This window comes from Clupea harengus, chromosome 1 (genome assembly GCF_900700415.2).
Source record: "Clupea harengus chromosome 1, Ch_v2.0.2, whole genome shotgun sequence".
NCBI classification, from domain to species: Eukaryota; Metazoa; Chordata; class Actinopteri; order Clupeiformes; family Clupeidae; genus Clupea; species Clupea harengus.
Window position 1 is genome coordinate 19652325 of NC_045152.1, and position 22984 is coordinate 19675308.

The 22984-nt window shown below is 45.4% G+C and overlaps 2 protein-coding genes and 1 long non-coding RNA gene across 3 annotated transcripts in view; 1 reads left to right on the top strand and 2 right to left on the bottom strand.

Moving 5' to 3' along the window:
* The window catches only part of LOC116221076, a 3744-nt gene extending 1351 nt beyond the window's left edge, over nt 1–2393 (bottom strand). Inside the window, exons 1-3 of the long non-coding RNA XR_004164006.1 lie at nt 1459–2393; nt 712–1310; nt 548–607 (exon numbers count right to left, since the gene is read on the bottom strand). This is a non-coding gene — a long non-coding RNA (uncharacterized LOC116221076). The remainder of the gene's footprint in view (nt 1–547; nt 608–711; nt 1311–1458) is intronic.
* LOC105898524 (retinoic acid-induced protein 1) overlaps nt 1–5201 on the top strand; it is a 57086-nt gene extending 51885 nt beyond the window's left edge. The window contains exon 5 of the mRNA XM_031570355.2: nt 3858–5201. Coding sequence (XP_031426215.1) covers nt 3858–3866 — 9 coding nt within the window. The 3' untranslated portion in view covers nt 3867–5201. The remainder of the gene's footprint in view (nt 1–3857) is intronic.
* A 127-nt stretch (nt 5202–5328) lies between these two features.
* Nucleotides 5329–22471, bottom strand: srebf1 (sterol regulatory element binding transcription factor 1). Its single transcript, XM_031570362.2, has 19 exons — nt 22088–22471; nt 19809–20321; nt 16091–16257; nt 15695–15844; nt 15185–15403; nt 14583–14697; nt 14297–14463; nt 13585–13774; nt 13049–13233; nt 12493–12757; nt 12096–12262; nt 11805–11973; nt 11566–11674; nt 11187–11296; nt 10895–11027; nt 10165–10330; nt 9170–9361; nt 7389–7500; nt 5329–7022 (listed from the first exon to the last, which is right to left on the bottom strand). Exons 1-19 carry the CDS (start codon nt 22191–22193, stop codon nt 6802–6804), a joined length of 3456 nt encoding a protein of 1151 aa, XP_031426222.1. The 5' UTR covers nt 22194–22471; the 3' UTR covers nt 5329–6801.
* Between the last annotated feature and the right edge of the window lie 513 nt (nt 22472–22984).

Below are 22984 nucleotides of genomic sequence, written 5' to 3' on the forward strand. Positions count from 1 at the left end.
GGTTCTTTTTGGTTCTTTTTGGTTCTTTTTGGAACTCTGTTGTTAGTGCGTAAATAATTGTGATCAAGGGTCACAAAATGTTAACTGAATAACTCTAATTTCTGTACTGTTAGTATTTTGTAACCTTCGATCAAATAACTTTTTTTAATACATGTGCGGTACAAAATATATCCAAAATATGTCGGACACAACAGCTGTATTGTTGTTTGACATTATGTTGAAACTAGAGCGATCACTGACACTGACTGAGATATGGGCGACATAAAGTTGGCTTTTTAACATCGCTGGCAATGGTGAGAAATGATCTATACCCTGAGGAAATACAGCAGCCATGTTTGTGAAAAGGGCTGTTGTATGGCTATTTTCCAGTTGATGGGAGTTGTGTCATTTTTTGGCCACTAGGTGGTAGCATAAAATCCAAAATCCAAATCCAGAAACTGGCAATGCATTTTGACCACACATTTATCTATTTCAAATGAAAAAAATTCAAGATTGCCCCTCACAGACACTGACTAATCTTATCTATAACAAGAAGCTGAGTATTTACCTTGAAAAAGGAGGAGTATGTCCGCATTCATGTAATGAGGTTTTATCATGGCTTAATGACCTAAAATCAAAATAGAAAAATCCCTCTTTAACTCAGACATAAGAGGGATACAAGCAGATACTGTGGTGAATATTTTAAAGGTATTTTAAAGGTAAATCAATAACCTGGTAAAAAAAACTATGGCAGGATCTCCAGTTGAAAATGAATTGAAAACGATTGAGCTTAATGTGGTTTAAAGGCCTAAAACAGATTAAATAAAATCTGAAATTAATAAGGGAATAAATTAATATGAAATAATATGGCAGCTATATGTGGCTTCATGACCTAAAGGTAAGGTGCAATGAAACTAAACGCAGTATTTATTCAGCTGCAGCTGTTTCTTATCTTTCCTCAACCCCCTGTATCAAGCAGTGTCTTATCCAGTACTGTACAGCTAGTCACACATGTTCTTCTTTTCTTCTTAAGAAGTGTCATGCCTATTCACATAGCTAGAACAAAACATGCAGATTAAATCAGTTCACGTTATCAGCATTCAGAAGCAAATATTGAATATTTGATCATTTATTCTATTCAATCATTTGGTATTATCAATATTACTAAACAATCTCAACAATTCTGCACATACCCTGGAATGTGATCAGGACAAAACAGTCATTCACCTTACATTTAAAGTCCCACAGTGAAGAGCCACAGGTCCTGAGGTTGCTTAGTGGCTAGTGTGCGTCACATTGTGGAAACATGGGCCTTGAACACGCTTGTCCGACTTCATGTGCAGAGTAGATGTATTTGAATTAGTCATGCAAAGTGCACAATTACATATCTACTAAACCAATGTACATTAACATCTTCTCTGTGTGCTGTTAAAAATACATTTCAATCACCATGTGTTATATATTGGATACAACACTCACCAAGACTGGAACAGAGAAGCAGGGGAGTTCTTGTCAGACCTCTGCAGTGGTCTGTTGTTGAATATAGTGTCTTCAGTATTTCTGTGCTTTCTTGAGGCGTTAGTGAATGATGTCCACATTGGGCCCCATCTTCTGGCAGTCTGGCCTCACTGTGCAGTATGGTGGCTAATCCTCCTCTGGTTCACTGTGCAGTATGGTGGCTAATCCTCCTCTGGTTCACGGTGCAGTATGGTGGCTAATCCTCCTCTGGTTCACGGTGCAGTATGGTGGCTAATCCTCCTCTGGTTCACGGTGCAGTATGGTGGCTAGTACTCATGTGGTCCTCCCCATCATCCACTGCACCAGTCTGCTCAGTAATACACTAATGAGATAAATGAGGACTGATCTAGAACATTCTGCATTTATTAATACACATCAGATGTAAATGCTCAGCCTCATACATTAAGGATACCTCAGGAGAATAATCTACAGAGCCTACAGCCAATATAAACTATTCCATTAGAATGGTCAACTATTTGCTGAAACATTTATTCAACCATTAACACTTTTGTAGATAAAAACGTGCCCTTCTTGTCTTTCTTCAGAAGGACACATGGCTGGACATCTAACGATCTCTTTCTCCCTGTGTTTGACCCAGAGTCTGTCCACCTCATCTTATGTCTCTCGTGCACGTTCACCAGTGGCTTTCTTTCCGGTTGGAATCGGTTTCATCCAATGAATCCTAGGAAAGATCAAATTCACTTTGCTATCCTTTCAAAACTGTTGAAACTTATACCAATTTAAGATGAGTGATGATTATATCTCCCCTAATGTAATACCCAACTGTTTGTTAAGGTACTTTAAGGTAAAACATTTGTTTGTACTTTTATGTGTGTCACGCCATAGGACATTATGTCCCACTAAATGATTATTATACTTATTGCATTAAAACGAAAGTGAGAAGTATTTTTATGTAACTAAGAAGAAAGAAAGTTATCAACCAAACTTCTTTCCATGGTCCTTGTTCAAACTCATGGACCATTCATTACAATCAATAGTCACAACAAATCAAATGTCCACATTTGGCAACATTTTCAGTTAATGACTATAACATACTTATGTGTTCCAATGTGATAACCCTACAATTATAAGCATTCAATTATGCATGTATTATAAAAGAACAATCATAACCCATTATAAATGATTAGCTTGTTATCCACTGATGTTATTAAAGCTTAATTTAAATAAGGCTAGACAAGTGAACCAAGTGTAAGCTGTGCCTAGTACTTTCAACAGTGAGTAATCATTTAGTCTCTCAGTATGTTACCGAAGCTCTTCTAGAACCTCCCCACTGTGCGGCACAGCTAGATATGATTGATCCTCAAACTATAGTCATTAAGCTATGTGAATGAGTTTTTATATAAGAAGTATATAATGGCTGCATTTTTCAAGGCAACTTTTCAACTCTATTTACTTTCTGCGTCGTTCTCTTAGAATCTCCTCCCTTCTTCTGTGTGGATGCCTGTTAATTGTCTCTCTCTCTCCCACTCATTTATCCCCTTCAATTCATTCAGTCTTATAACAGTGCACATTTTCTGCAAAAACAGCAGAAAATATTTTAATGAATGTAATTCTTGCATTTAAAAAAACTGAAAATAGTCAAAAAAAGAATAGGAATGAGTTATAACAAATAATAAATCTTATTTAATTATTTTTAATACTTCTTAAAGAGAGTTTGTCCTCTTGTGTGACATCTTTGTCCTCCGGTGTGACAGAACATGTGTTATACCTGTCATACCAAAGGATGTTTCAGCCTTTGTGTCACTTAGGGTTTCTCAAAGTCAAGGAATGGTCCTTGACAACTGCATTTTCAAGGATAGTACATCATCAAATCCCAACAAAGAATTGTTCTGATGTCTGAGATCCTTCAAATTCTACCTAGGGCCGAGTCCTTCATTCAGAGAATTTTCAAGGATGCAGTTGGAGTAAGGACCGACTTGGATCCCATCCTAACAAGGAAGCATCCTTGACTTTTAGAAACACCCTTAATGACCTTGATGTTCCTAGCTAACTTCTCATTAGCAGTTAGCAAGGTACATTTGCATACCTTTCCATAGTTACATAGTTTAACAGTTTTTAATTAAAAAATATAATTTAGGGGGTTATAATTTATAGAGGTTGAATACATATGCAAGCAGAATATTTTAGTTTTCAACTTTCTTTTTAATTAAAGTAGACAAACAACTTTAGCCTTTAGCAGTACAGTATACTACAGTATAAGTGTTCACAATGACAATACTGATTGGGAAGTCTTTTGTAAAAAAAAAGAAAGATAATGGTAATGCAAGCCACTGTAGTTGAGTCCATTTGAGTTTGAGTTTTGAGTTCTTTAATGACTTCTCCTGCGCTGTCTCTTGCAGGCTGAGTGAGAGGGGCTACTCCAACCTGCAGCCTGATGAGCACCACCAGGCCGGAGCTACATCGGCCCGCGCCGACATCCGCCCAGCGCCGCTCAGGTCCGCAGCGCCGGAGCCCGGAGCAGGGGGGGATGGGCACTCACGCCCGAGCACAAGAAAGGTACTGCTGTAGCAATACTGACACCTGCCCCCCCCTCCCCCCTGCACCTTCATCCTCCCATGGATGTTACTCTTGTTTTCCTTTAACCATGGGAGCAGAGTCAGCTCTACACAAAGGAATGCTCGAGAAAGCCTTTACTTCAGACGAGAGAAGAGGAGAAAAAGGGAAAATGAACTGTTTGAAAGAAGAAAAAAAAACATGATTGTGCCATCCAGCTTTCTTTCTTTCTTTCTTTCTTTCTTGGAATGGATGCTATCTGTGTGGCACACCTGGAGACGGAGCTTTGGCCCACTGCCCCTGCTGGCATCCAATCCGAGCTCACGGACTCTGCTGTTGTCCAATCACAGCTCGTAGACTCTGCTGCCATCCAATCACAGCTCACGGACTGTGCTACTGTCACGGCGGTGTGGTGAAACCGTGCTGTCAATGCATCATGCACCCACTGGATGGATTTAAATGTTAAATGTTCAAAAAGAAATAAAGACAAAAAAAAGACAAAAAATGTACATGGTGTGCTTTGCAGGTCTAAATATTCCAATAATACAAATAAATGATGAGTTAAAATCTTATTTTAATATAATGCTCTTCCAAGAAGTATTTCAATGTGTGTTAATGAGAACACAAGACCATTTTTAGCACCATTGCCTATCTTGGGTTCTGTCCAGCTTTGTGTCTGAAAAAAAAAAAAACATCTGCCCAACTTATCCACCCCAGCTGTGGGAGCACTCATCAGTCCAAATCACAGAGCAAGGAGAACCACAGGCCCAAAAGAACCTGTTCTTTTCATTTGATTTCTACCCCACTGTCTCTCCTCTCCTTTCTGTCAGACCTTGAGGCCGCTCTGAATGCTTTAAGGCATGATTCATCACTGATGTCTGTACGAGATTAAAACTGTTCTATAATGCAGAATTGCCCCCATCCCATCCCATCCCAGTCCCAGTCCCATAGCACCACGACAGGTAAACAGGAGGTTTACCAGGGAATACAGGTGTGGCCATCACATAACCTGCACCCCTGTTCTTAAGATTCTTAACTATGGTTCGTGTACATAAGTATTTGACTGTTTAAATGTAAGATGTGATGTACTATTATAATTGTGTATAGTATTTCTTAGAGATGTTTATTTTCTATAAAATGAATATGTCATTGCCTATCAAATGTTATTAAAAACAATGAAATAACATGTCTATTTATAGTGTCATTTGGTGTGCATTTCCTGATTTACGGCTTATGAGTTTTGGTCACTTAGACGTCATGCTGAGGCCGCTGGTGTGGTGCCCAGGGTGGATCACACAATGAGTCAATAGCCAAAGAGTCGTTACAAAAACAGGATTTTATTTACATTCTGAAGAGTAAAATTGGTAGAAGGGAAGAAAAAAAATGATATACAGTAAATATTTCCAGTTGACACTCGATCAAACGAAAGGTTAACAGGAGCTGGAAATACACGGGCTACATGAGCTGTTCGGTGAAACAAGTGACCGGGCCGATGGACAAAAGCGCTGATTTGGAATTCTCATGGCCGTCTGGATTCTGTCCCCAATCTTTGGATAGATCATGATTTCATGAACAAAATTCACAAATGATGCATTTGTCCAGTTGGGATAAAAGGGGGCGCCCTGAACAGCTCCACCCTGACTGACACCTTGCACGGGGCGAAGGCAGCCGAACGGCCTCCTCACTGATGCCGCTACAAAGACACTAACAAAGTTTTTCTTCTCAAACTATAGTGCAAAAAACTCTTTAAATACTCAAATGGGATTCAAATCTTTCAAAGACATTTCCAACGACACCAACGACGGCAACGTCCTCTCGTTCTCGGAAGTAACACGGTCGTGGGTCTAATCCAGGCGCTCCCATCCTTTACAAGACACAAGGAGATTAGGAGTCAACTCCGCTATTATGCAGAATACTGATGATCCAAATCCTTTTCTTCTCCTTTTCTTTTACACAACTTTATAAATACACTTTTAAAATATATACAAAAAGGAAAAACACAAATGATTCTATTCCTGAAAAGCGAAAAAAGAAAAGTAAAGCCTCAACTCATGTTGAAATCATCCTGGCAAAAGTAGTGCAGACGCGCTTCTAAATCATCCTGTACAGAAACTAAATTCTTTTTTGAGCTCATTCTGAGTCCGTTGACCTGCGATTATACAGGCGTCAGGACCACGAACAGACCAACAAGTCGGTCCCACAGACAAATGCTAAAGTATGTGCATCTACAGCCAGATTTTTCGCATGGGTATGGAGATTTGTTCGAGTCCCTCCAGAAAGCGCTACATTCCCAAATCCCGTGCCCAAGATGCAGTTTTGTGGCAGTCGTCAACACACCACCCAGTGGCCAGACCATGCCACTACAGTGCACCTCTGGGAGCAAAAAAAAAATTCCAAAAATCAACCCAATTTTGTTTTGAAGGGAAGCTATAAATACAATTACATTAAAAGTCATATCATATAAAAATGCAAACACTTTTTCTTATATTATTATAATAATAATTATTATTATTACACTGTGATAACATTCGTTCTGGATATCTTCTCGTTGCAGGGGCTGGCAGGTGTGTGGGGGGTTGAAATGAGAGAATGAGAGAAAAGAGCGGGTGACACACCCTCACTTAGTCTGTACTCATCTCTGTGGGCCGACCAACAGCCAAGAGTGACGGCAAATGGCCATGTGCCCAAAAACAACTGTGGGTCTGAGTTGGTGTGTGTGTGTGTGTGTGTGTAAGAGTGTCTGTGTCTGTGTGTGAGTGTGAGTGTGTGTGTGAGAGAGTTTTGTGATATTTAGGTGGAGGTGACTGTGGTGCCACTGCCCAGTTTGATGATCATCTGCTGGCAGTCGTGGAGGGTGCGCTTGTCCCCGAGCTTCTCCAGGGTGCGGGCAGCGTCCGCCAGCATACCCACACGCTGCCCAGGGGCCGACAGGAAGGAGGGTGGCAGATAGCGGCACGCCAACATCACCGCCTCCGCCTGCTCCCGCTGGCCTGGTCGCGTCTCACACTCCTCTGGAAGCGCACACACACACACACACACACACACACACGGACACACACACACAGAAAATATGAGCATCTCTATGTACACATACGCAGAGACAGAACAAGCACAGGAAAAAGAAGAGCATGGATGCCACACAGCCACGGTATCATAACACTGCATCAATTTGCAACATCGCTCTTGAGCACACACACACACGCTTTCCTTTCTGACTCATACACGGGCACACAATAAAAGAAAAACACAAATACTTTGTCATAACACAAATACACACACACACACACACACACACACACACACACACACACACACACACACACACACACACACACACACACACACACACACACACACACACACACACACACACACACCTGTCTTGGCTCCAGGAGTGGTGCGGCGTCTCAGGCTGCGGTCCAGGAGCTGGTGTGTGCGAGTGGGGCTGGCCCCTGCCATCAGGCGGGCTGTAGCCTCGTGCAAGAACAACTGCAGAAGGAAAGAGAGAGAGAATGAGAAGAATGATAAAGGGAAAGAGAGAAGGCACAAGAGGACAAACGAGTGAAAAAAATTAGGGAAGATATAAAAAAAAAACGGGGGATGGAGGAAAGAGCAGAAAAAAAGATAAAGGGAAGGGAAATGAGGGTGAAAGAGAGAGAGAGAGAGAGAGAGAGAGAGAGAGAGAGAGAGAGAGAGCAGGAGGAAGTGAAAGAGAACACAAGGGAGCAGGAGGAAAGGGAGGGAGACAAAAAAAGACAAAAGGGAAGAGGAATGAGGGTGGAAGAGAGAGATGAAAAGGAGGAGAGATGAAAGGAGAGCAAGAAGCGAGAGACAGAGAACAAGAGAGAGCAGAAGAGAGAGAGAGGGAGATAGAGAAGAGAGATGGATTTTAGCTTGCTGGCAGGCCTCCACATAGCTCCCACGCTGGCTAATCTTCTCCTTCTCTCTCTCTCTCTCTCTCTCTCTCTCTCTCTTCCTCCCTCTCTCTTCCGCTCTCTCTTCCCCTCCCTCCCACCATTTCACTAACAGCTTTCATCTGCTGCACACCGCTGCTAAACCCTCCCATCCATCATTGATGCAGCCGCATGCTCATCTGTCTCTCTCGCATGCTCAGCAGAGGATGGGAACAAATGAAATTAGAGGAGAGAGAGAGAATGAGAAAGAGAATGAAAGGGAAAAAAAAGAAAGAAAGAGAAAAGAAAGAAAGAGGAAACGAACGAGAGGAAGCAGTAGAATAGTATTTCTGACACTAAAACACCAGAGAGGTGATGTATGGACTATGGATTGCTCACGGCCGCTCCAGCGGGTTTCTCAAAGACAGAGAGGACATATGGTGCATCTAGTGCCAACCCTGCTATGCCCCACTCTGGGGCAGAAGAACCAGCTCACCCTTGGGTAACAGGCAGCAGTCATTGTGCTAATAAGGCAGCCAACAACCCTGCCAGTGGTTTTCAATAAGGTCCACTTAAGGAGATTTCTGGACTTTTATGTGCAGATAAATGAAAACTTGTGGGCAATATTCTGGAATGCTGTGTGGTTCTATTTCCTATGTTAAGTGTTTTAAATGTTCTGGTACAGCGAGGGTCTCAAACTCATTCTCAGAGTGCACAGTGTGTAGAATATTCTGGAACTGTGTGTGAAGTGTTCCACTGTAGTAGAGGGTAGGGACAGACATCAGAGTCACCTGAGGAATCAAGTTCATTGTATTCCAGTACTTTCTGCATCTATAGTTAACCTATTCTTTCCATGTCCATGGTTAATCTGTCTTTTCCTGGTAAGTAAGTGTAAAAGTGTACAATGTTTATAGTACTGCTGAATTTTTTTCCAAAGTAGGGCAATTGTTTACTTGCTATGAATGAAAGAAAAATCAAACCGGGGCTGTGAAAGGACTACACAGCATGGGTTAACACTCATTTCAAGCAAATGCCTAGTCATTTATTTTAATTTGCTTATAATCAGTTGTGGAATTTGAACAAAATGACATGAAACGCCCATATCTAACAGACAGCTTTGGAATTGTGTACAGCATTCTAGAGAAGTGTGTTGAAAGTTGGGTGAGCGTGTGCGGAACAGCACACACAGAAGATGCTGTGTGTGTGTGTGTGTGTGTGTGTGTGTGTGTGTGTGTGTGTGTGTGTGTGTGTGTGTGTGCGCTCACCCTGCGCATGGCGGGCCTGAAGCTCTGGGCGAGCTTCCTGAGGGAGCTGAGGTCCTGCTGGAAGCCGTGCAGCTCGGCCGGAGACGCCTGCTGGGAGGCCGTGGTCGTCACTGGGGCACCCTGGGCCTGCACCGCCCGCCACACGTTAGTGCGCGTGACAAGCAGCAGGTCACACAGCAGCAACTGCACCACCTGAGGGGGGCGGTAGAGAGTTTAGTGTTATTTGCCTGTATGTGTATGCGTTATTTTTTTTCACCTTCTGTAATCTATACTGTATTTTTAATTTTTTTTCATTTTCACTTTCAGGAAAAAAAGGTTAAGAACATTCAAATTCATCAGACTAACAAATTAACCATGACTAATTAACCACAAGTAAAGCTGCTAAAATGGTCACACTTCTGAGCCTCCACTACAATTAATCTCATATCTAAATAAGTTTGATAACATCCTGTTGGGTCTCTCAAAATGAATGTGCATCACACTGCTCCTCAGCAATGTAACACAGCCATGGAGAGACACAAACAGTGTGTGTGTGTGTCTGACGGTTGACGACTGATAGTGGCCCAACTCTGTGTTGCACTGCAGGCACATTGCACTCGGTGAAGATACATGCAATGCAACTACAATGCACCACAGCTCCAGCCAGGGACCGTCAGTCCAGTGCCTCCCCAGCACAGAGCCCTCCTGCAGGCCAGCAGCTCCTCAAGGAAGGACTCCTCCAACGGCTGCATTCTATTCCCATCTTACCCATGATGGTAGAGTGGCACTGAGTGAATTACATAACCATCAACTAAATATATGTTCAGGAGGTAGCTGTGTCACAAAAGGCTAATGTACACAGTGGAAATGTACACATGAGTGTAGCCTACTCACATTACACTGACAGAAGAGCACTGCAGGGGAACACAGGGGAATAACTGTTTGTGTGTGTGTGTGTGTGTGTGTGTGTGTGTGTGCGTGTGTGTGTCTGTGTGTGTGTGTGTGTGTGTCCTCACCTTGTCTATTGCGCTGCAGTGGCAGTTGGGCCCCAGGTTGAGGCTGTCTCGCAGCAGGCCACTGGCTCGCTCGCAGTAGCTCAGGCTCAGCTGGCAGTTCTCTGGTTTGGCCAGCAGGGTGCGCACTGCTCTGAACACACTCAGGGCTGCTTTGGGCAGTGGGCTCCTGGAGGGGGAGATGGAGGCGGGACACCGTGACACGGAGAACACAGCAGAACAAGCCAGCTGGCTCGCCTGATTAAACTTTTACATCCTCCGCGATGTGTCTTAATACACACAGGCACAGGCACACACACACACACACACACACACACACACACACACACACACACACAAACACTCTATGCTAGACGCTGATGAATTTTTCATGGAGTCCTGTTTTTCCATAGTGGGGCTATGATGTGCTGAGACAGGCTGAGCTACCAGCTGGCAGGTGTACTAGGAGAAGATAATCCTGCTTAATGTATCGACACGGTTGCTGCTTTTGTCAGAATTTTGGAACTTTGGTAATCTATTATTTCTGAAAGTTGTGTGGCTATTACTCTGGTGTAGGTGTTTTCAATTAATGTTTTTGTGTATGAGTGCCTGTGGGCCTACGAAAATATATCGGAGTTGATACGAGCATGTATGAAGATATGCATGCGTCTGTGTGTGTGTGTGTGTGTGTGTGTGTGTGTGTGTGTGTGTGTGTGTGAGAGAGAGAGAGAGAGAGAGAGAGAGAGACACTCACTCTGATGCCTGTAGGCTGCGGGGCAGGTGCTCCACGGCTGGGTAGAGCCTCTCGGCTGCGACGTCATCGCCCTGCAGCCAGTTAATGAACACGATGGCCAGAGACGACCACCACTTGGAGTGAGGGTCACAACCTACAGAGGGAGAGAAGATTGGCTCACCACCACACAGAAACACACCAACACCAGCACTGCCACTGAAGAAAACCACTACTTTGAGTGACAAAAAGATTAAGAATCAACACCTGGCTGACAACGCAACACTAATATACATCATAAGCAATACCAACTCACCTGTAACAATAGCCATATTGGAGCCGATAGCAAAACACTGGGTTGTGGCTCCAGCAGCATCTGAAGCGCTGGTCAGTAGCTGAAGGTACTCAAGAGAATCAGAGTACTCACTGAAGGACACACACACACACACACACACACACACACACACACACACACACACACACACACACACACACACACACACACACACACACACACACACACACACACACAGATCAGTTTCAGACAGTAGAGAGAATCAAGCAATCTGTACCAAAAAGCAAGCTGTGCATGACAATGAAGAGGAGACTGAGGAGAACAGAAGGCCCTTTGACTGCTGGGAGAAGTACAGTGTGTGACGGGGACGGGGGGGGGACTAGGGCATGCAGGCACGTACCCCTCGCCCTCATTGGTGGGCTTCTCTCCACGCGGCTGGGCCACGCAGTACAGGGCCTTCTCCAGCAGGTGCTCCCGGAAGGCCTGAGTCACCTGGGCCAGGGGGTCCACTGCACACAAAGGAGGTGGTCCCGAAAATGAAACATGTGCTTTAAGCGCTCGTAAACACAGAAATAAATGCACACAAAAAAAATGCAAAAATACACAAAGATAATGGGGGGGGGGGGGGGGGGGTCAAACCTGAGTTTCCGGCCTGGCTGTAGATGCTCTCACGGGGGGAGCTGCGCACGGTCCAGTCCCCGTCTATGAAGAAGCGGTGGCCCAGGGGGTGACAGAGCCACTGCATGGCTGGGGGGACACTGCCGCTGGGAGACAGACAGGCCTGCCGCGCACTGCTCAAGAACACTCTCTGAGGGGGGGGGGGGGGGAGGAGAGAGGCATCTGAGTTTACAGAACACACTTTAATATTCAAGCCTCCAGACCCAAGGAGGAACAACAGTCCAGAATAGTTGTACAGTATGAGGAACTTACTGAGGTGAAGTGAAGGATCCTGGGAAGGCTAGCCTTGACGCGCAGGGCAGCGGACACGTAGATTTCGGCCAGTGTGGCCACAGGCAGGCAGTCTCTGGCACATTCCGCCAGGTTGACAGCACTCAGGGCCATGTGGATGGCCTCAAGGTGGCTCCCACACAGCTTACCTGCAGCAGGGGAGCAGTTAGTATCTGACCTTTGACCTCCACTGGTGACATTCAATCATACATGACATGAACTAGAAAATGTTTTTTATATGGACAGTGTGTTGAGCTTTCTTACAAAACACACAGACGCGCACAGCAGACAAATATAGAACATCAAAAAACACACACACACACACACACACACACACACACACAGAGTAAGTACTTCCCCTTCCACTTCCCCTGCTCACCGGTCATGTGCAGCTGATGCAGGCGGTGGTAGACCAGTGCGGCGTCCCGGCTGCTCTTGCGCGCGTCCTCCTGCAGGGGGCGGTTGTGGCGCAGGCGGCCCCCGGCCCTGGCGGCCAGCCAGCGGCCCACCCACAGGCGCTGCAGGCACAGCCTCAGGCCGGCCCACAGCGCCGCGCACACCTGGTCCAGCTGAGAGATGGGCAGCGGTCGGCCCAGCGCCTTCAGGCATGTCCACAGGTTCTGGGAGGCCTGAGCGAAGTCACCCTACAGAGGGGGGAAGACATGGAGAGAGGGAGGGAGGGAGGGAGGGAGAAATAGACAGCAGGACAGGGAGGGAGAGAAGGAGGCGAAGGAAGAAAGAGAGAGTATATTGACAGTTATAATAGTTCTCAGATGATACACTTTATTATATTATAATACAGACAATAAACAATGTCTATGTACTGTACTGTGAAAAATAAAAGCATTCAAACTAGATGAAACGACAAAATAAAAGCACAGTACATGCAAATAAGAACATATTAAGACTAAGTTGTGTGTGTTCTGTGTTATTACCCGAGCGAGATCCAAATCAGCTTGCTTGCGATGCCTCCAGAAGAGCACGGAGGAGCCAGAGTGGGGTCTGGTGACGGGCTCTCCGTAGACCAGCAGCCGGACCAGGACCCCCACCACCAGAACCCCGTTGAGCATCCACACCAGGAGGGCGGGCAGCATCCAGTCCAGCCAGCCCTGAGACTCCGCTGTGAAGCGGGACGACACAGGCGTCACCAAGTGATCTCAACATTCTTTTTAACTGAGTTTCTTAACAGACATCACATGCTCAAGATTAATGTTTGTCTTGTCTTCTCCTTATTAGATCCCATCCCAGACATCCATTCACTCAACCTTGCATTAATCTGCCCTTTCACAGTTCGTTTCAAGAAAACCAAAACTTGGTTTGTAGTAAATTTGTCTAATAATAACAACGTTTTTATATAGAAATAGACATATATATGGATATACATAGCACTTTAATGGCAAAAAGACAGTAAGAGACATGGTGGTGGTCTTGTTTGAGGTAGTGAGGAAGTGAGGGAGTGTTGGCGTCATACCTGCACTGTCCAAGCCCAGCATGTTCCTGCCCGAGCCGTGCCCCCCAGCGGTGGCCGAGGAGCTGGTGGCATCGCTCCCACACACCAGGGCAGAGAGAGGGTTGAAGGAGAGGAAGAGGAAGGTGAAGACACACAGGGCCATACGGGCACGGTCCAGCATCCCTGCACTGCCTGATGCAGCATGCTCCATCTAAGAGAGAGAGCGAGAGAGAGAGAGAGAGAGAGAGAGAAAGAGGGAACAGGGAAACAGACAGAAGGTAGGAAAGATTATAATTAAATAAACACTGAAACAAATAACTTGGGAGTTAACATTGGAGTGAGCGAGTATACATCACTGGGTATGATATATGCGCGCGCGCACACACACACACACACACACACACACACACACACACACACACACACACACACACACACACACACACACACACACACACACACACACACACACACACACACACACACACACACACACACACACACACACACTTTTGCATGTGGTCAATCTTAGTATGATAATTCCCACTCAAATGTAAAACTCAACAGTTTTCATTGTCAAATGAGAGCTAATGGTTTATAGAAGTACACAGCCCTGTTCAATAAGATGCAGAACCTCCACACATCTTCTCTACATCCCACCCCCCAAACCCAACATATCCCCACAGCAGCAGCAGCAGCAGCAGCAGCAGCAGCAGCAGCAGCAGCAGCCCACCTTGCTGTCCTCCACCATGGGGGAGTCGGGCTCTGAGTCACTGCCGCAGTGGGAGAAGGGGCTGTTGTCAGGGGAACCACCCTCCGAGGGTGGGGGTGTGGGCAGCTCGTTCTTGACTTCCACCTTGGGCCCATCCACCTCCATGGCAACAAGGTCCTTCAGGGACTCTGCAGAAGGACGAGGAGGAGAAGAAAGACGAGGTGAGCAGGAAGAGTAGGAGTGTTCATCAACATCAGTGGAAAGGCAGGACACAGAACTGGGAAGTTCCACCAAAGGTGGGCCTTACTGTTCTTCTGGGTGGACATCTTGAGTGCCATGTTCTCCTGCTTGAGCTTCTGGTTGGTCTGCTGAATGTAGCGGATGTAGTCGATGGCCTTACGCAGCACAGCAGACTTGTTGAGCTGTGGGGGGAGAGATTGAGAGGAGTGAGATGAGAGTAGTGAGATGAGAGGAGTGAAAAGGTCCTGTGCAATCTCTCCTGTCTCTCCGCCAAAACTCCAGTCACATGCTTTGCCTTACGTTCACGTGTTAGGAAAACCACAGAGTAGCTTGTTCACAAACAACGTCAACACAGCAGGGTTTCAGGTCCTCATCATTAAGTTACCGTAAACTAAGTTGTCAAAACTTGATGAGACCTCAAGTTCAAACTCCAAAAAAACAACAACAAAAAAACTGAGAGCGGTCTAAAAGGACAGGAATTCCAGACTATCTTTACAAACAAGAGGGTGTCTGAAGTAAAATATGTGTCAATGCTAAAAAATTAATAAAAAAAAGAATCAACTGTAACTGTTGTCAGTTTGTATTGACATTTTGTATTTCAGGTATCCAGACCACAACCATGGTTACAGTACTTCACATATGACAATATGAGAGGGAAGCAGGTCCAACCTTGGCCTCGGTGCCGGCCACCAGGTCTTTGAGCTCCAGAATCTTGTCGTTGATGGAGGAGCGGTATCGCTTCTCGATGGCGTTGTGCGCGGTGCGCTTCTCGCCCTTGGGCGGCTGGAATCCAGGCTTCCCGCAGATGGCGATGCGGTTGATGGGCATCTTGTCCGTGTCCATGACGAGCGGCATCGTGGTGAGGATGGTGCCTCCGCTCATTAGAGCCTGAGAGAGAGGGAGAGGAGCGGAGGGGGGAGGAGGAGAAAAAGAGGAAGGAGAGGAGAGAAGAGGAGAAGAGAGGACATGAGAAGTGTTTGGAGGGAGATCATTTGTGGTTTTCATTCCCAGGCAGAGAGGGAACTGCAGGGGATGTCCAAGACAAAAACAAGACAATTGAACTTCTGGTGATCTTCCGTCCGTGTGTGTTCTCCGTGTGTGTTCTCAGTGTGTGTTCTCAGTGTGTGTTCTCAGTGTGTGTGTTCTCAGTGTGTGTGTTCTCAGTGTGTGATTATGTACCTGTAGCGAGGTGCCCTGGATGGGCGCGGTGGTGGAGGTCAAAGAGGTGCAGATAGGCGTGGCCATGGTGGTCACCATGGTGCCGTGGTCTGGCTTGAGGGTGGTGAGCAGCAGGGAGTCGGCCTTGATGAACTGCGGCTGCAGCAGGACCTGCACGGGAGACAGAGGCAATACTTAGCTCCTGTATCTAAGCACACGGAGACAGAAAACACACCCTTGAACACATGAACACACATAACAGCAAACATTCAACACACACACACACCAAAAGTGCTCAGTCCTGGTGAATCAACACAGGTGTGTTATCATTCAAGTTAAATCTTCTCTTAGACACATACAACTCCCCCTCCACACACGCACACGCACACGCACACACACACACACACACACACAGACCTGTTGCACGTGTTGGGAGATGGTGTGAGTAGGCATGGTGGAGGTGGTGGTGAGCATGGTGGGGGTGGGCAGGCTCTGCACCTGGGCCTGGATGGTCACGGGGCGGACACTCTGGGGCGTGGTGGTCAGGCTGGTGACCACCTGAGGAGTGCTAACCTGGTTCACCGCTGAAGAGACAAAAGAAAAAATGGTCAGGGACCTATTTGCAGCATATGCCATAACTCTAAAGAAAGACATAACTACAGTCCATTGATGCTTTCTGCTTGAAAACAAAGCCCAACATCATGTTTCAAGTAGGTATGCAATTTAGGCTTAAAGCAGTGTCAGCACCCATGGCTATTCTCATGGTAACATCATGTTTCAAAACACAGAGAGACAAACGCTGAACTTGGTCCATGATTACAATGCATCTTAAAACAATAAAATATGGTCAACATTACTATGTCTGTGTGCCACAGCTGCACCTTGACCTGCCCCTCCTCCCGGTAACCAACAGTAGCTAATTGATATCTGTATCCATGGTGACGGGCGGGCACATTCTCTCACAGTTCTGTTTATGACTCGGGAGCTGAGCGACCTTTCACCTGTTCACCCGTAGAGATATCGCACTGTGTGACGGGGTCATTGGGTGAGAGCAGGTCAGTAGACTACACATCCATACATCACACAGCACACCCTGTACACACACACACACGCCACAGACCTCTCCTGCGCTTACATAAAGACTCCGTGACAAGGTGCACGTCACCGACATCACCACTTCCTCCTTAGTCACCGCTATGACATCATCAGCAGGTGATTTCCCCTCTAAGACAGGGCACGTGTCCAATCAGCCCACGGCTAAAAATGATCATGTGACCCCTTTGCCGCTTGCACATTCGTGACATTGCATCGTCCAACCCTGCTAAGCCATCAGGTGATCAGATTAGTTAGATTAGATTAGATTAGACTGGGTTCAACTTTATTATTGTGCAGATTACAGGTACAAAGCCAATGAATTGCAGTTAGCATCTAACCAGAAGTGCAAAAATATAGTAGAATTTACTGAAATGCTACAAAAGTATTCATGAATTAATGATGCTATATTTTACAATACCTACAGTGATGGACAGTTCAGAGTTACAGTATACTAAATAATATTAAATATGTTTACTGTTAAAGTACTGTAATCAGCGCAGTAATGAGTGCAATGATGCTATTAGAGTGGTGGTGTAGCAGGGTCACAGCCTCGGGGAAGAAGCTCTTCGAGAGCCTGCTTGTGGATGGGAGGGGGGTGAAGTCCATGGTTAGGGTGGGAGGCATTATTATATGATGTTTCTCCTCTCTCTTCTCTTGTGATAAATGTTCTTGATGGTGAGTAACTGGGTGCTGGTGATCTGTTGGGCAGTTTTTATCATCCGCTGGAGTTGTCTACGGTCTCTGCGGAAAGGTGTGGTTGTGCCTTTTTGACCAGGATGGAGGTGTTCACGGAGATGTAGATAACAAGATCACCGGAGATGTAAACTTAAACCTTGACAAACGCTCTACTACAGCTCTGTTGATGTAGATGAGGGTGTGTGCATGCCTTCTAGCCAGCCTGAAGTCCTCAATGATCTACTAGGTCTTCTGGGTGTTAAGTGCCAGGTTGTTGTTGGTGTTGAACTTCATCCCTGTAGGCCGTCTCGTTGTCACCTCTGAATCAGACCTACCACTTGATTATGGTGTTGAAGCCATAAACAGGAATGCAATAATGGGTGAACAGGGAGTACAGAAGAGGGCCCAGCACGCAGCCTTGTGGTACACCGGTGTTTATAGAAGAGTGGTAGAGGAGGAGCAGAGGTTGTCTAAGTTAACAGACTGGGGTCCAGAGGTGCAGAGGGATGTGCTGATACCCAGTTGGTACCCAGAGTGGTCCTCTTTGATCTTTCTAATTCCAAAGATAAATCGTCGAAGTTGAATGGATAGTCAAAAACGATGTTGGTGCAACAATAGCTAATGTCCAAAAGTGTCTGTTTACAGTATGTGTCCGCACAGCTGAAAACAGAACAGAACACTGAACACAGCTGTCCAGTGAACACACAGGAAATAACTAGATAAATGAACACCACAGACTCGCAATGTGCACGCGCCACTATTTGGTGTGGGGTGGTGATGGCATGATGCGACCCATCTGGGGCAGTTAATAGGGCTGTGTGTGTTGGCAAGAATCTGGCGATATGATGGATCATGATACAGGGGTTACCATTCCATATATTGTGATATACTGCGATACTGCTAAACTGCTGTCTAGTGGTCCAGGGGGTTAAACTAAATGAACCACCGCCTGCCACGAATCTTTGCATGTAAACTATTAATGAAAAAAAAATCGATAGTGTTTTTAAGAATCGATACAGAAACACAAAACTTAATATTGTGATACTCAATAGTATCAATATTTTCTTACACCCCTGGCGGTTAAGCTGGCTCACTGCTCTTAATGAGATACTGATGGTGTCTTGTGGCCATGACTGGAGTGACACGCACCACCTCGTCACTCTAAGCTTCAGGGCCTCCACTCACAGCATGCTAAGGACACACACCCAAACAAAACCATGGCGTGACGTGACATGAGGCTTTCAGAAAACCACCACGTCAACAATGGGGGGTGGGGGGGGGGATTCTTCCAGTTGGCTGCATTTGTGGTTTTCCTCTCATTTTTCCCATGAAGTATACCCTACCCTCCCATCCTTCCACGTTTACATCGTTGGGATTTCTCTTCAGCCATTTCTGCCTCATACATTTGTAAAAAAGAACTCTCACCTTCCAAAACACAATCATAAAAGGTAAGCCAGCGCCATCCGCTCAATCACCTGACTACAGCCGCGCTGTCCATCACAACAACACAGCCATCAACCTCCTAAAAGGGACATTTCTGTTAGGCCATTTTGTTTGCACGAGACACAATATACTGATAGAACATTCATTCAACACAGTGAATAGCATTTAAAAAAAATGGAAATTGAAACTTTACTAATGGAGGATAAAATGACAACCTTCTTGTGATTAGAGTCAGGCTCATCTCAGCAAAATTTGAATCTGCAATGTTTTAAAGACCAAGGCTATTAATCCACTAATGAGCTTACTCAAATCATCACGGAAGATTATTAGATGATTTTGATTTTCGCATAATACTGACTAACTTCTTCAGGTCAACCCTGAACTGAGGAGCAATTATCTGGGAAAAAAACATCTGACCGAACCCCTAGTTCTTTGAAAACCAATTAAATAAACCATGTCCCAATATACTGGTAAAACACTAATGTAGTGCCTCTTGGACTTTTCCTTGTCAACACATTTGAATACTTGCTTCCTTTGACGCACATCCCAACAAGAAAAGAAAATGTATGAAAAGTTCAGCTTGGTATGTTTCAAGCGTTCTTGTTGCCATTTTAAACCTGAACAAGTCACTCCATTCCTGCCAGGCAAGGACCTCTACCACACATTCAAATTAATCTTGATCCAAAGCACTGGCTCACTTCCTTCCCCACTAACTACTGACAACAGAGGCTCTGATCCAACTGCTCAAATATCGCCAACAGGAACCGGTGGCATTCTCCTCTTTCAGATAAACATCAGTGTCCGGCCAAATCAATTACTCTCGGGCATTAACATGAAAGCCCTGCACCCTTCTTTCCTCTGAGGTTTAGCTGAATAACAGGGATATGCCATAGACCCTCAACCCAAGCCAAGCCCTCCTCACCTTGGTATGCACTATGGGCAGGGAAGACCAGCTGCTGCGGTTGTTGCTGAGGGGTTGAGGGCGAACTGAAGAGGGCCTGGGGGTTGGGGGGGCTGTAGGGCGTTATCTTCCCCGCGAGCAGGGGGCCCGGAGCGGGCGCAGGCGTGCTGGCGGCCTGGACCTGAGGGGCGACCGTCTGCTTTGGGCGCGTGGATGCTGGGGCAGCGGTCACCTGGGCAAGAGGGGCCTGCTGGAAGGTGGGCTGCTGGAAGAGCTTGTCCGGGGAGGGGGAGCTGCGCGAGATGGGGGGGCCAAGCAGGGCATCCAGGTGGGGGCTGCTACTCAGGATGGAGGACGTGGTGGAGGTGGTGGACGAGGAGGGGGGAGAGGGGGAGGAGGCCGGGACCGACGGAGCGGTGCTGATAAGGGGCAGCGCCGGTGGGTCCGGGGCGAGGGGCGGCCCCGAGCCAAACTGAGGATGGTCGAACAGGCTGCCAAACTCCATGTCCTGGTTGTTGATGAGCTGGAGCATATCTAGAGCAGAAGATAAGAGATGATCTTGGTGAACAAAGAGGGTCTCAAACACTCACAACAGTGCACTTGGAAATGAAAACTTGTACATATGCAGTTTACCACTATTGGGACCTAGTTAAAATAGCATTCTAAACAGGAGCACCTAGTACAGCTTTCTTTTTCGTTGTGTTTTAACAGACCCCATACACTTATGTTATGACCAGTATGTTACAACCAGTATGTTAACATGAAATGTGCTGTACTGGAAATTCCCAGCTTGACATGCAAGAGGAATTGATGTAGTAACTACACTAGGACAGAATACCTCAGTGTGTTTTACATGAGGCAGATAGGAAACATGACGTGCTGTTTCCCCTGAGCATAATTGAACAGCAATAGCTTAACTCAAGGAAATTGATATGATGGCCAACGCTCCCTGGTAACTAACATTTTCCTGAACCACTTTTATGCTGTAGCAACCAGCAAACCAGACACAGTCATGATTACCTGTGGCAAAAGGAGTAGCTGTCCAAAATTAAAACGGCACGTTATTAATTTAGACAAATGCCAATAGAACAGTGAATAACCGCTGCTTTGGGTTACTGCTGAGTAAGAAGATATTTACATAATGGAAGAATTTACATTTGTGGGTGTACTATCCCATGTCACAGTATGCCATGGGAATTGGAACACATTGCTGAAATTACATCTGACCCGTTACAAACCATTTTTGCAATTCTAATTTCTACCATATGTGTAGTATAAGGGCTTTCATTTATCGCTATGTCAATCGTTTTTTTGTTTTGTGTTTTGTAATCATGTTTTACGTCCTAATGGACAGATAAAGGACTAATAGGAGAAATATTATACTATTCGTAGCGAAACATGGCAGCCGGGAATTTGTAAACCAGTGTTTTGTATGAGGTGATCGCTCTCGACCAATGAGAGGCGACCATGGCGCCTTGCTATGCGGACCAGCCCCTAAGAAAGGGAGGTGGGAAGCGCGCGTTAACAGCTCGAGCAGACGAGGTTACTATCGGTCACTGGCGTCATACTCAATACGAGGTTACTCGCGGTCACACTACAGTAGGCCAGAAGATAAGTCAATGCAGAACCAACTAAACATCTACTTTTACAACACCTACAGTCGATAGTTTTTATAGTTAGGAAGCACTACATTTCATAATATCTCAATCTTTACTAAATCTTTTTTTTTTTGATAGACCTAAAAATAATCATTTGTACAAGTTCAAGGGGGCGGGGCAGAGTCAAAATCACAACTCCATATTGCATTGCATTTATCATACAGTACAGTAATCTACCAGTTAATAATCAGTATTAATACGCATTGTATTCAAAGCCTAGTTGCAGTGATTTTTTTTTCAAGTGGCAACTCTTCTGAAACGAATGTGGAGCCAACTGACTACATTAACAAGCTTGGGTTAGCTACCTAGACCAGTCCAGTACCTATCTAACGTTAGCCAGTTTATAAAAGAAGCGGTCCATGTAAAATCACATGCGGACCCTGACAACGTCCATTCCTCCCTTTAAACTCGGAGTTGGTCCATTCAAGTCAATCAACACATAAGTTTTGATTGTGGCTGACTTGCAGGCAATGTTTAGCCGCATATGTTAGTTAACAATTACAATTGCAACTTGGACCTGTTGGTAAACAGGCAAGCAAAATTAAATTAACACTCTGACACTCGCATTGCTTGACTGCCGGCTAGCTAACTAGCTTCCAACTTTTCAAAAGATGGTCAGTCATCGAAAATCTAGTTACATACCATCAATATCGTTCAGTAGAGCCGTGTCAATATCACTGGGATCATTCAGTGATAGACTTGGATCCAAATTATCCAACGAGGGATCGTCAAACGATAAGTTATTCATTTTCACTGTTCCAAACACAGCGTTAGCCAACAAGCTGACTCAGTCACAGAATTCGAGGTTTATGCCATATAATAATCCACGTACTGCGATTAAAAGTTAGACTGACATTTCGGCACATTTGCTAAGACGTGCTATAACGTGTTACAAAAATGCATGGGTGACATCCAACTTGTTGTTGATCTGTCAACTATCTGTCCTTTCCCGTCTCCATTCCAACTAGCTATCACACAAGGCAAACTTGTCTAAACAGAGAGTTGAAAGAGTGCACTAGCGTGCTTACGCGGGGGGGCAGGCAAACCCAAGAGGACTGCAAAGTAGATGACAGACATCTGTGCCAACCAATCAGCGTACACTCCACGCTGTACTTACTTCCGATATGAAGATGAACTGAAAACAGTGACAAGCCATATTTGACAAAACGCTTATGTATGTGTCGAATTTCGTATATTTTTCAACAACTATTCACAACGTTGCAACGTCCGGTGAAAACACCAAATGACCCATACTGTATTCAATGTGTATTCATTTCACGCTCTGCGGTGTAGTGAATATAAAGACTGGTCTCAATTTTATTCCGTGTTTGTGAGACATCGGGGTTGTGTTTTCAGCCATAACTTAAGCACACCGAGTTATACGAATTTCACTCATAATTAATACTTACTAATACCAATACAGGCATTGTCATTTCATAACGGTCGTTTGTTTACAAAGTTTTTGGTTTCTCCCCACAGCATGGTCATGCCCATTGTGGGTTTGTCGTCAGGAACCAATCACGGATGGCCAGGGGGAGG

What these genes read in the sequence shown, in the direction of transcription:
- srebf1 (XM_031570362.2), bottom strand. Translation starts at nt 22,193, where the DNA reads ATGAATAACTTATCGTTTGACGATCCCTCGTTGGATAATTTGGATCCA. An exon ending in TCTACTGAACGATATTGATG is followed by an intron (nt 20,322 to 22,087) that starts GTATGTAACTAG and finishes CTTCTGCTCTAG; the next exon opens with ATATGCTCCAGCTCATCAAC. An exon ending in GGATCCTTCACTTCACCTCA is followed by an intron (nt 11,974 to 12,095) that starts GTAAGTTCCTCA and finishes CCCCCCCCTCAG; the next exon opens with AGAGTGTTCTTGAGCAGTGC.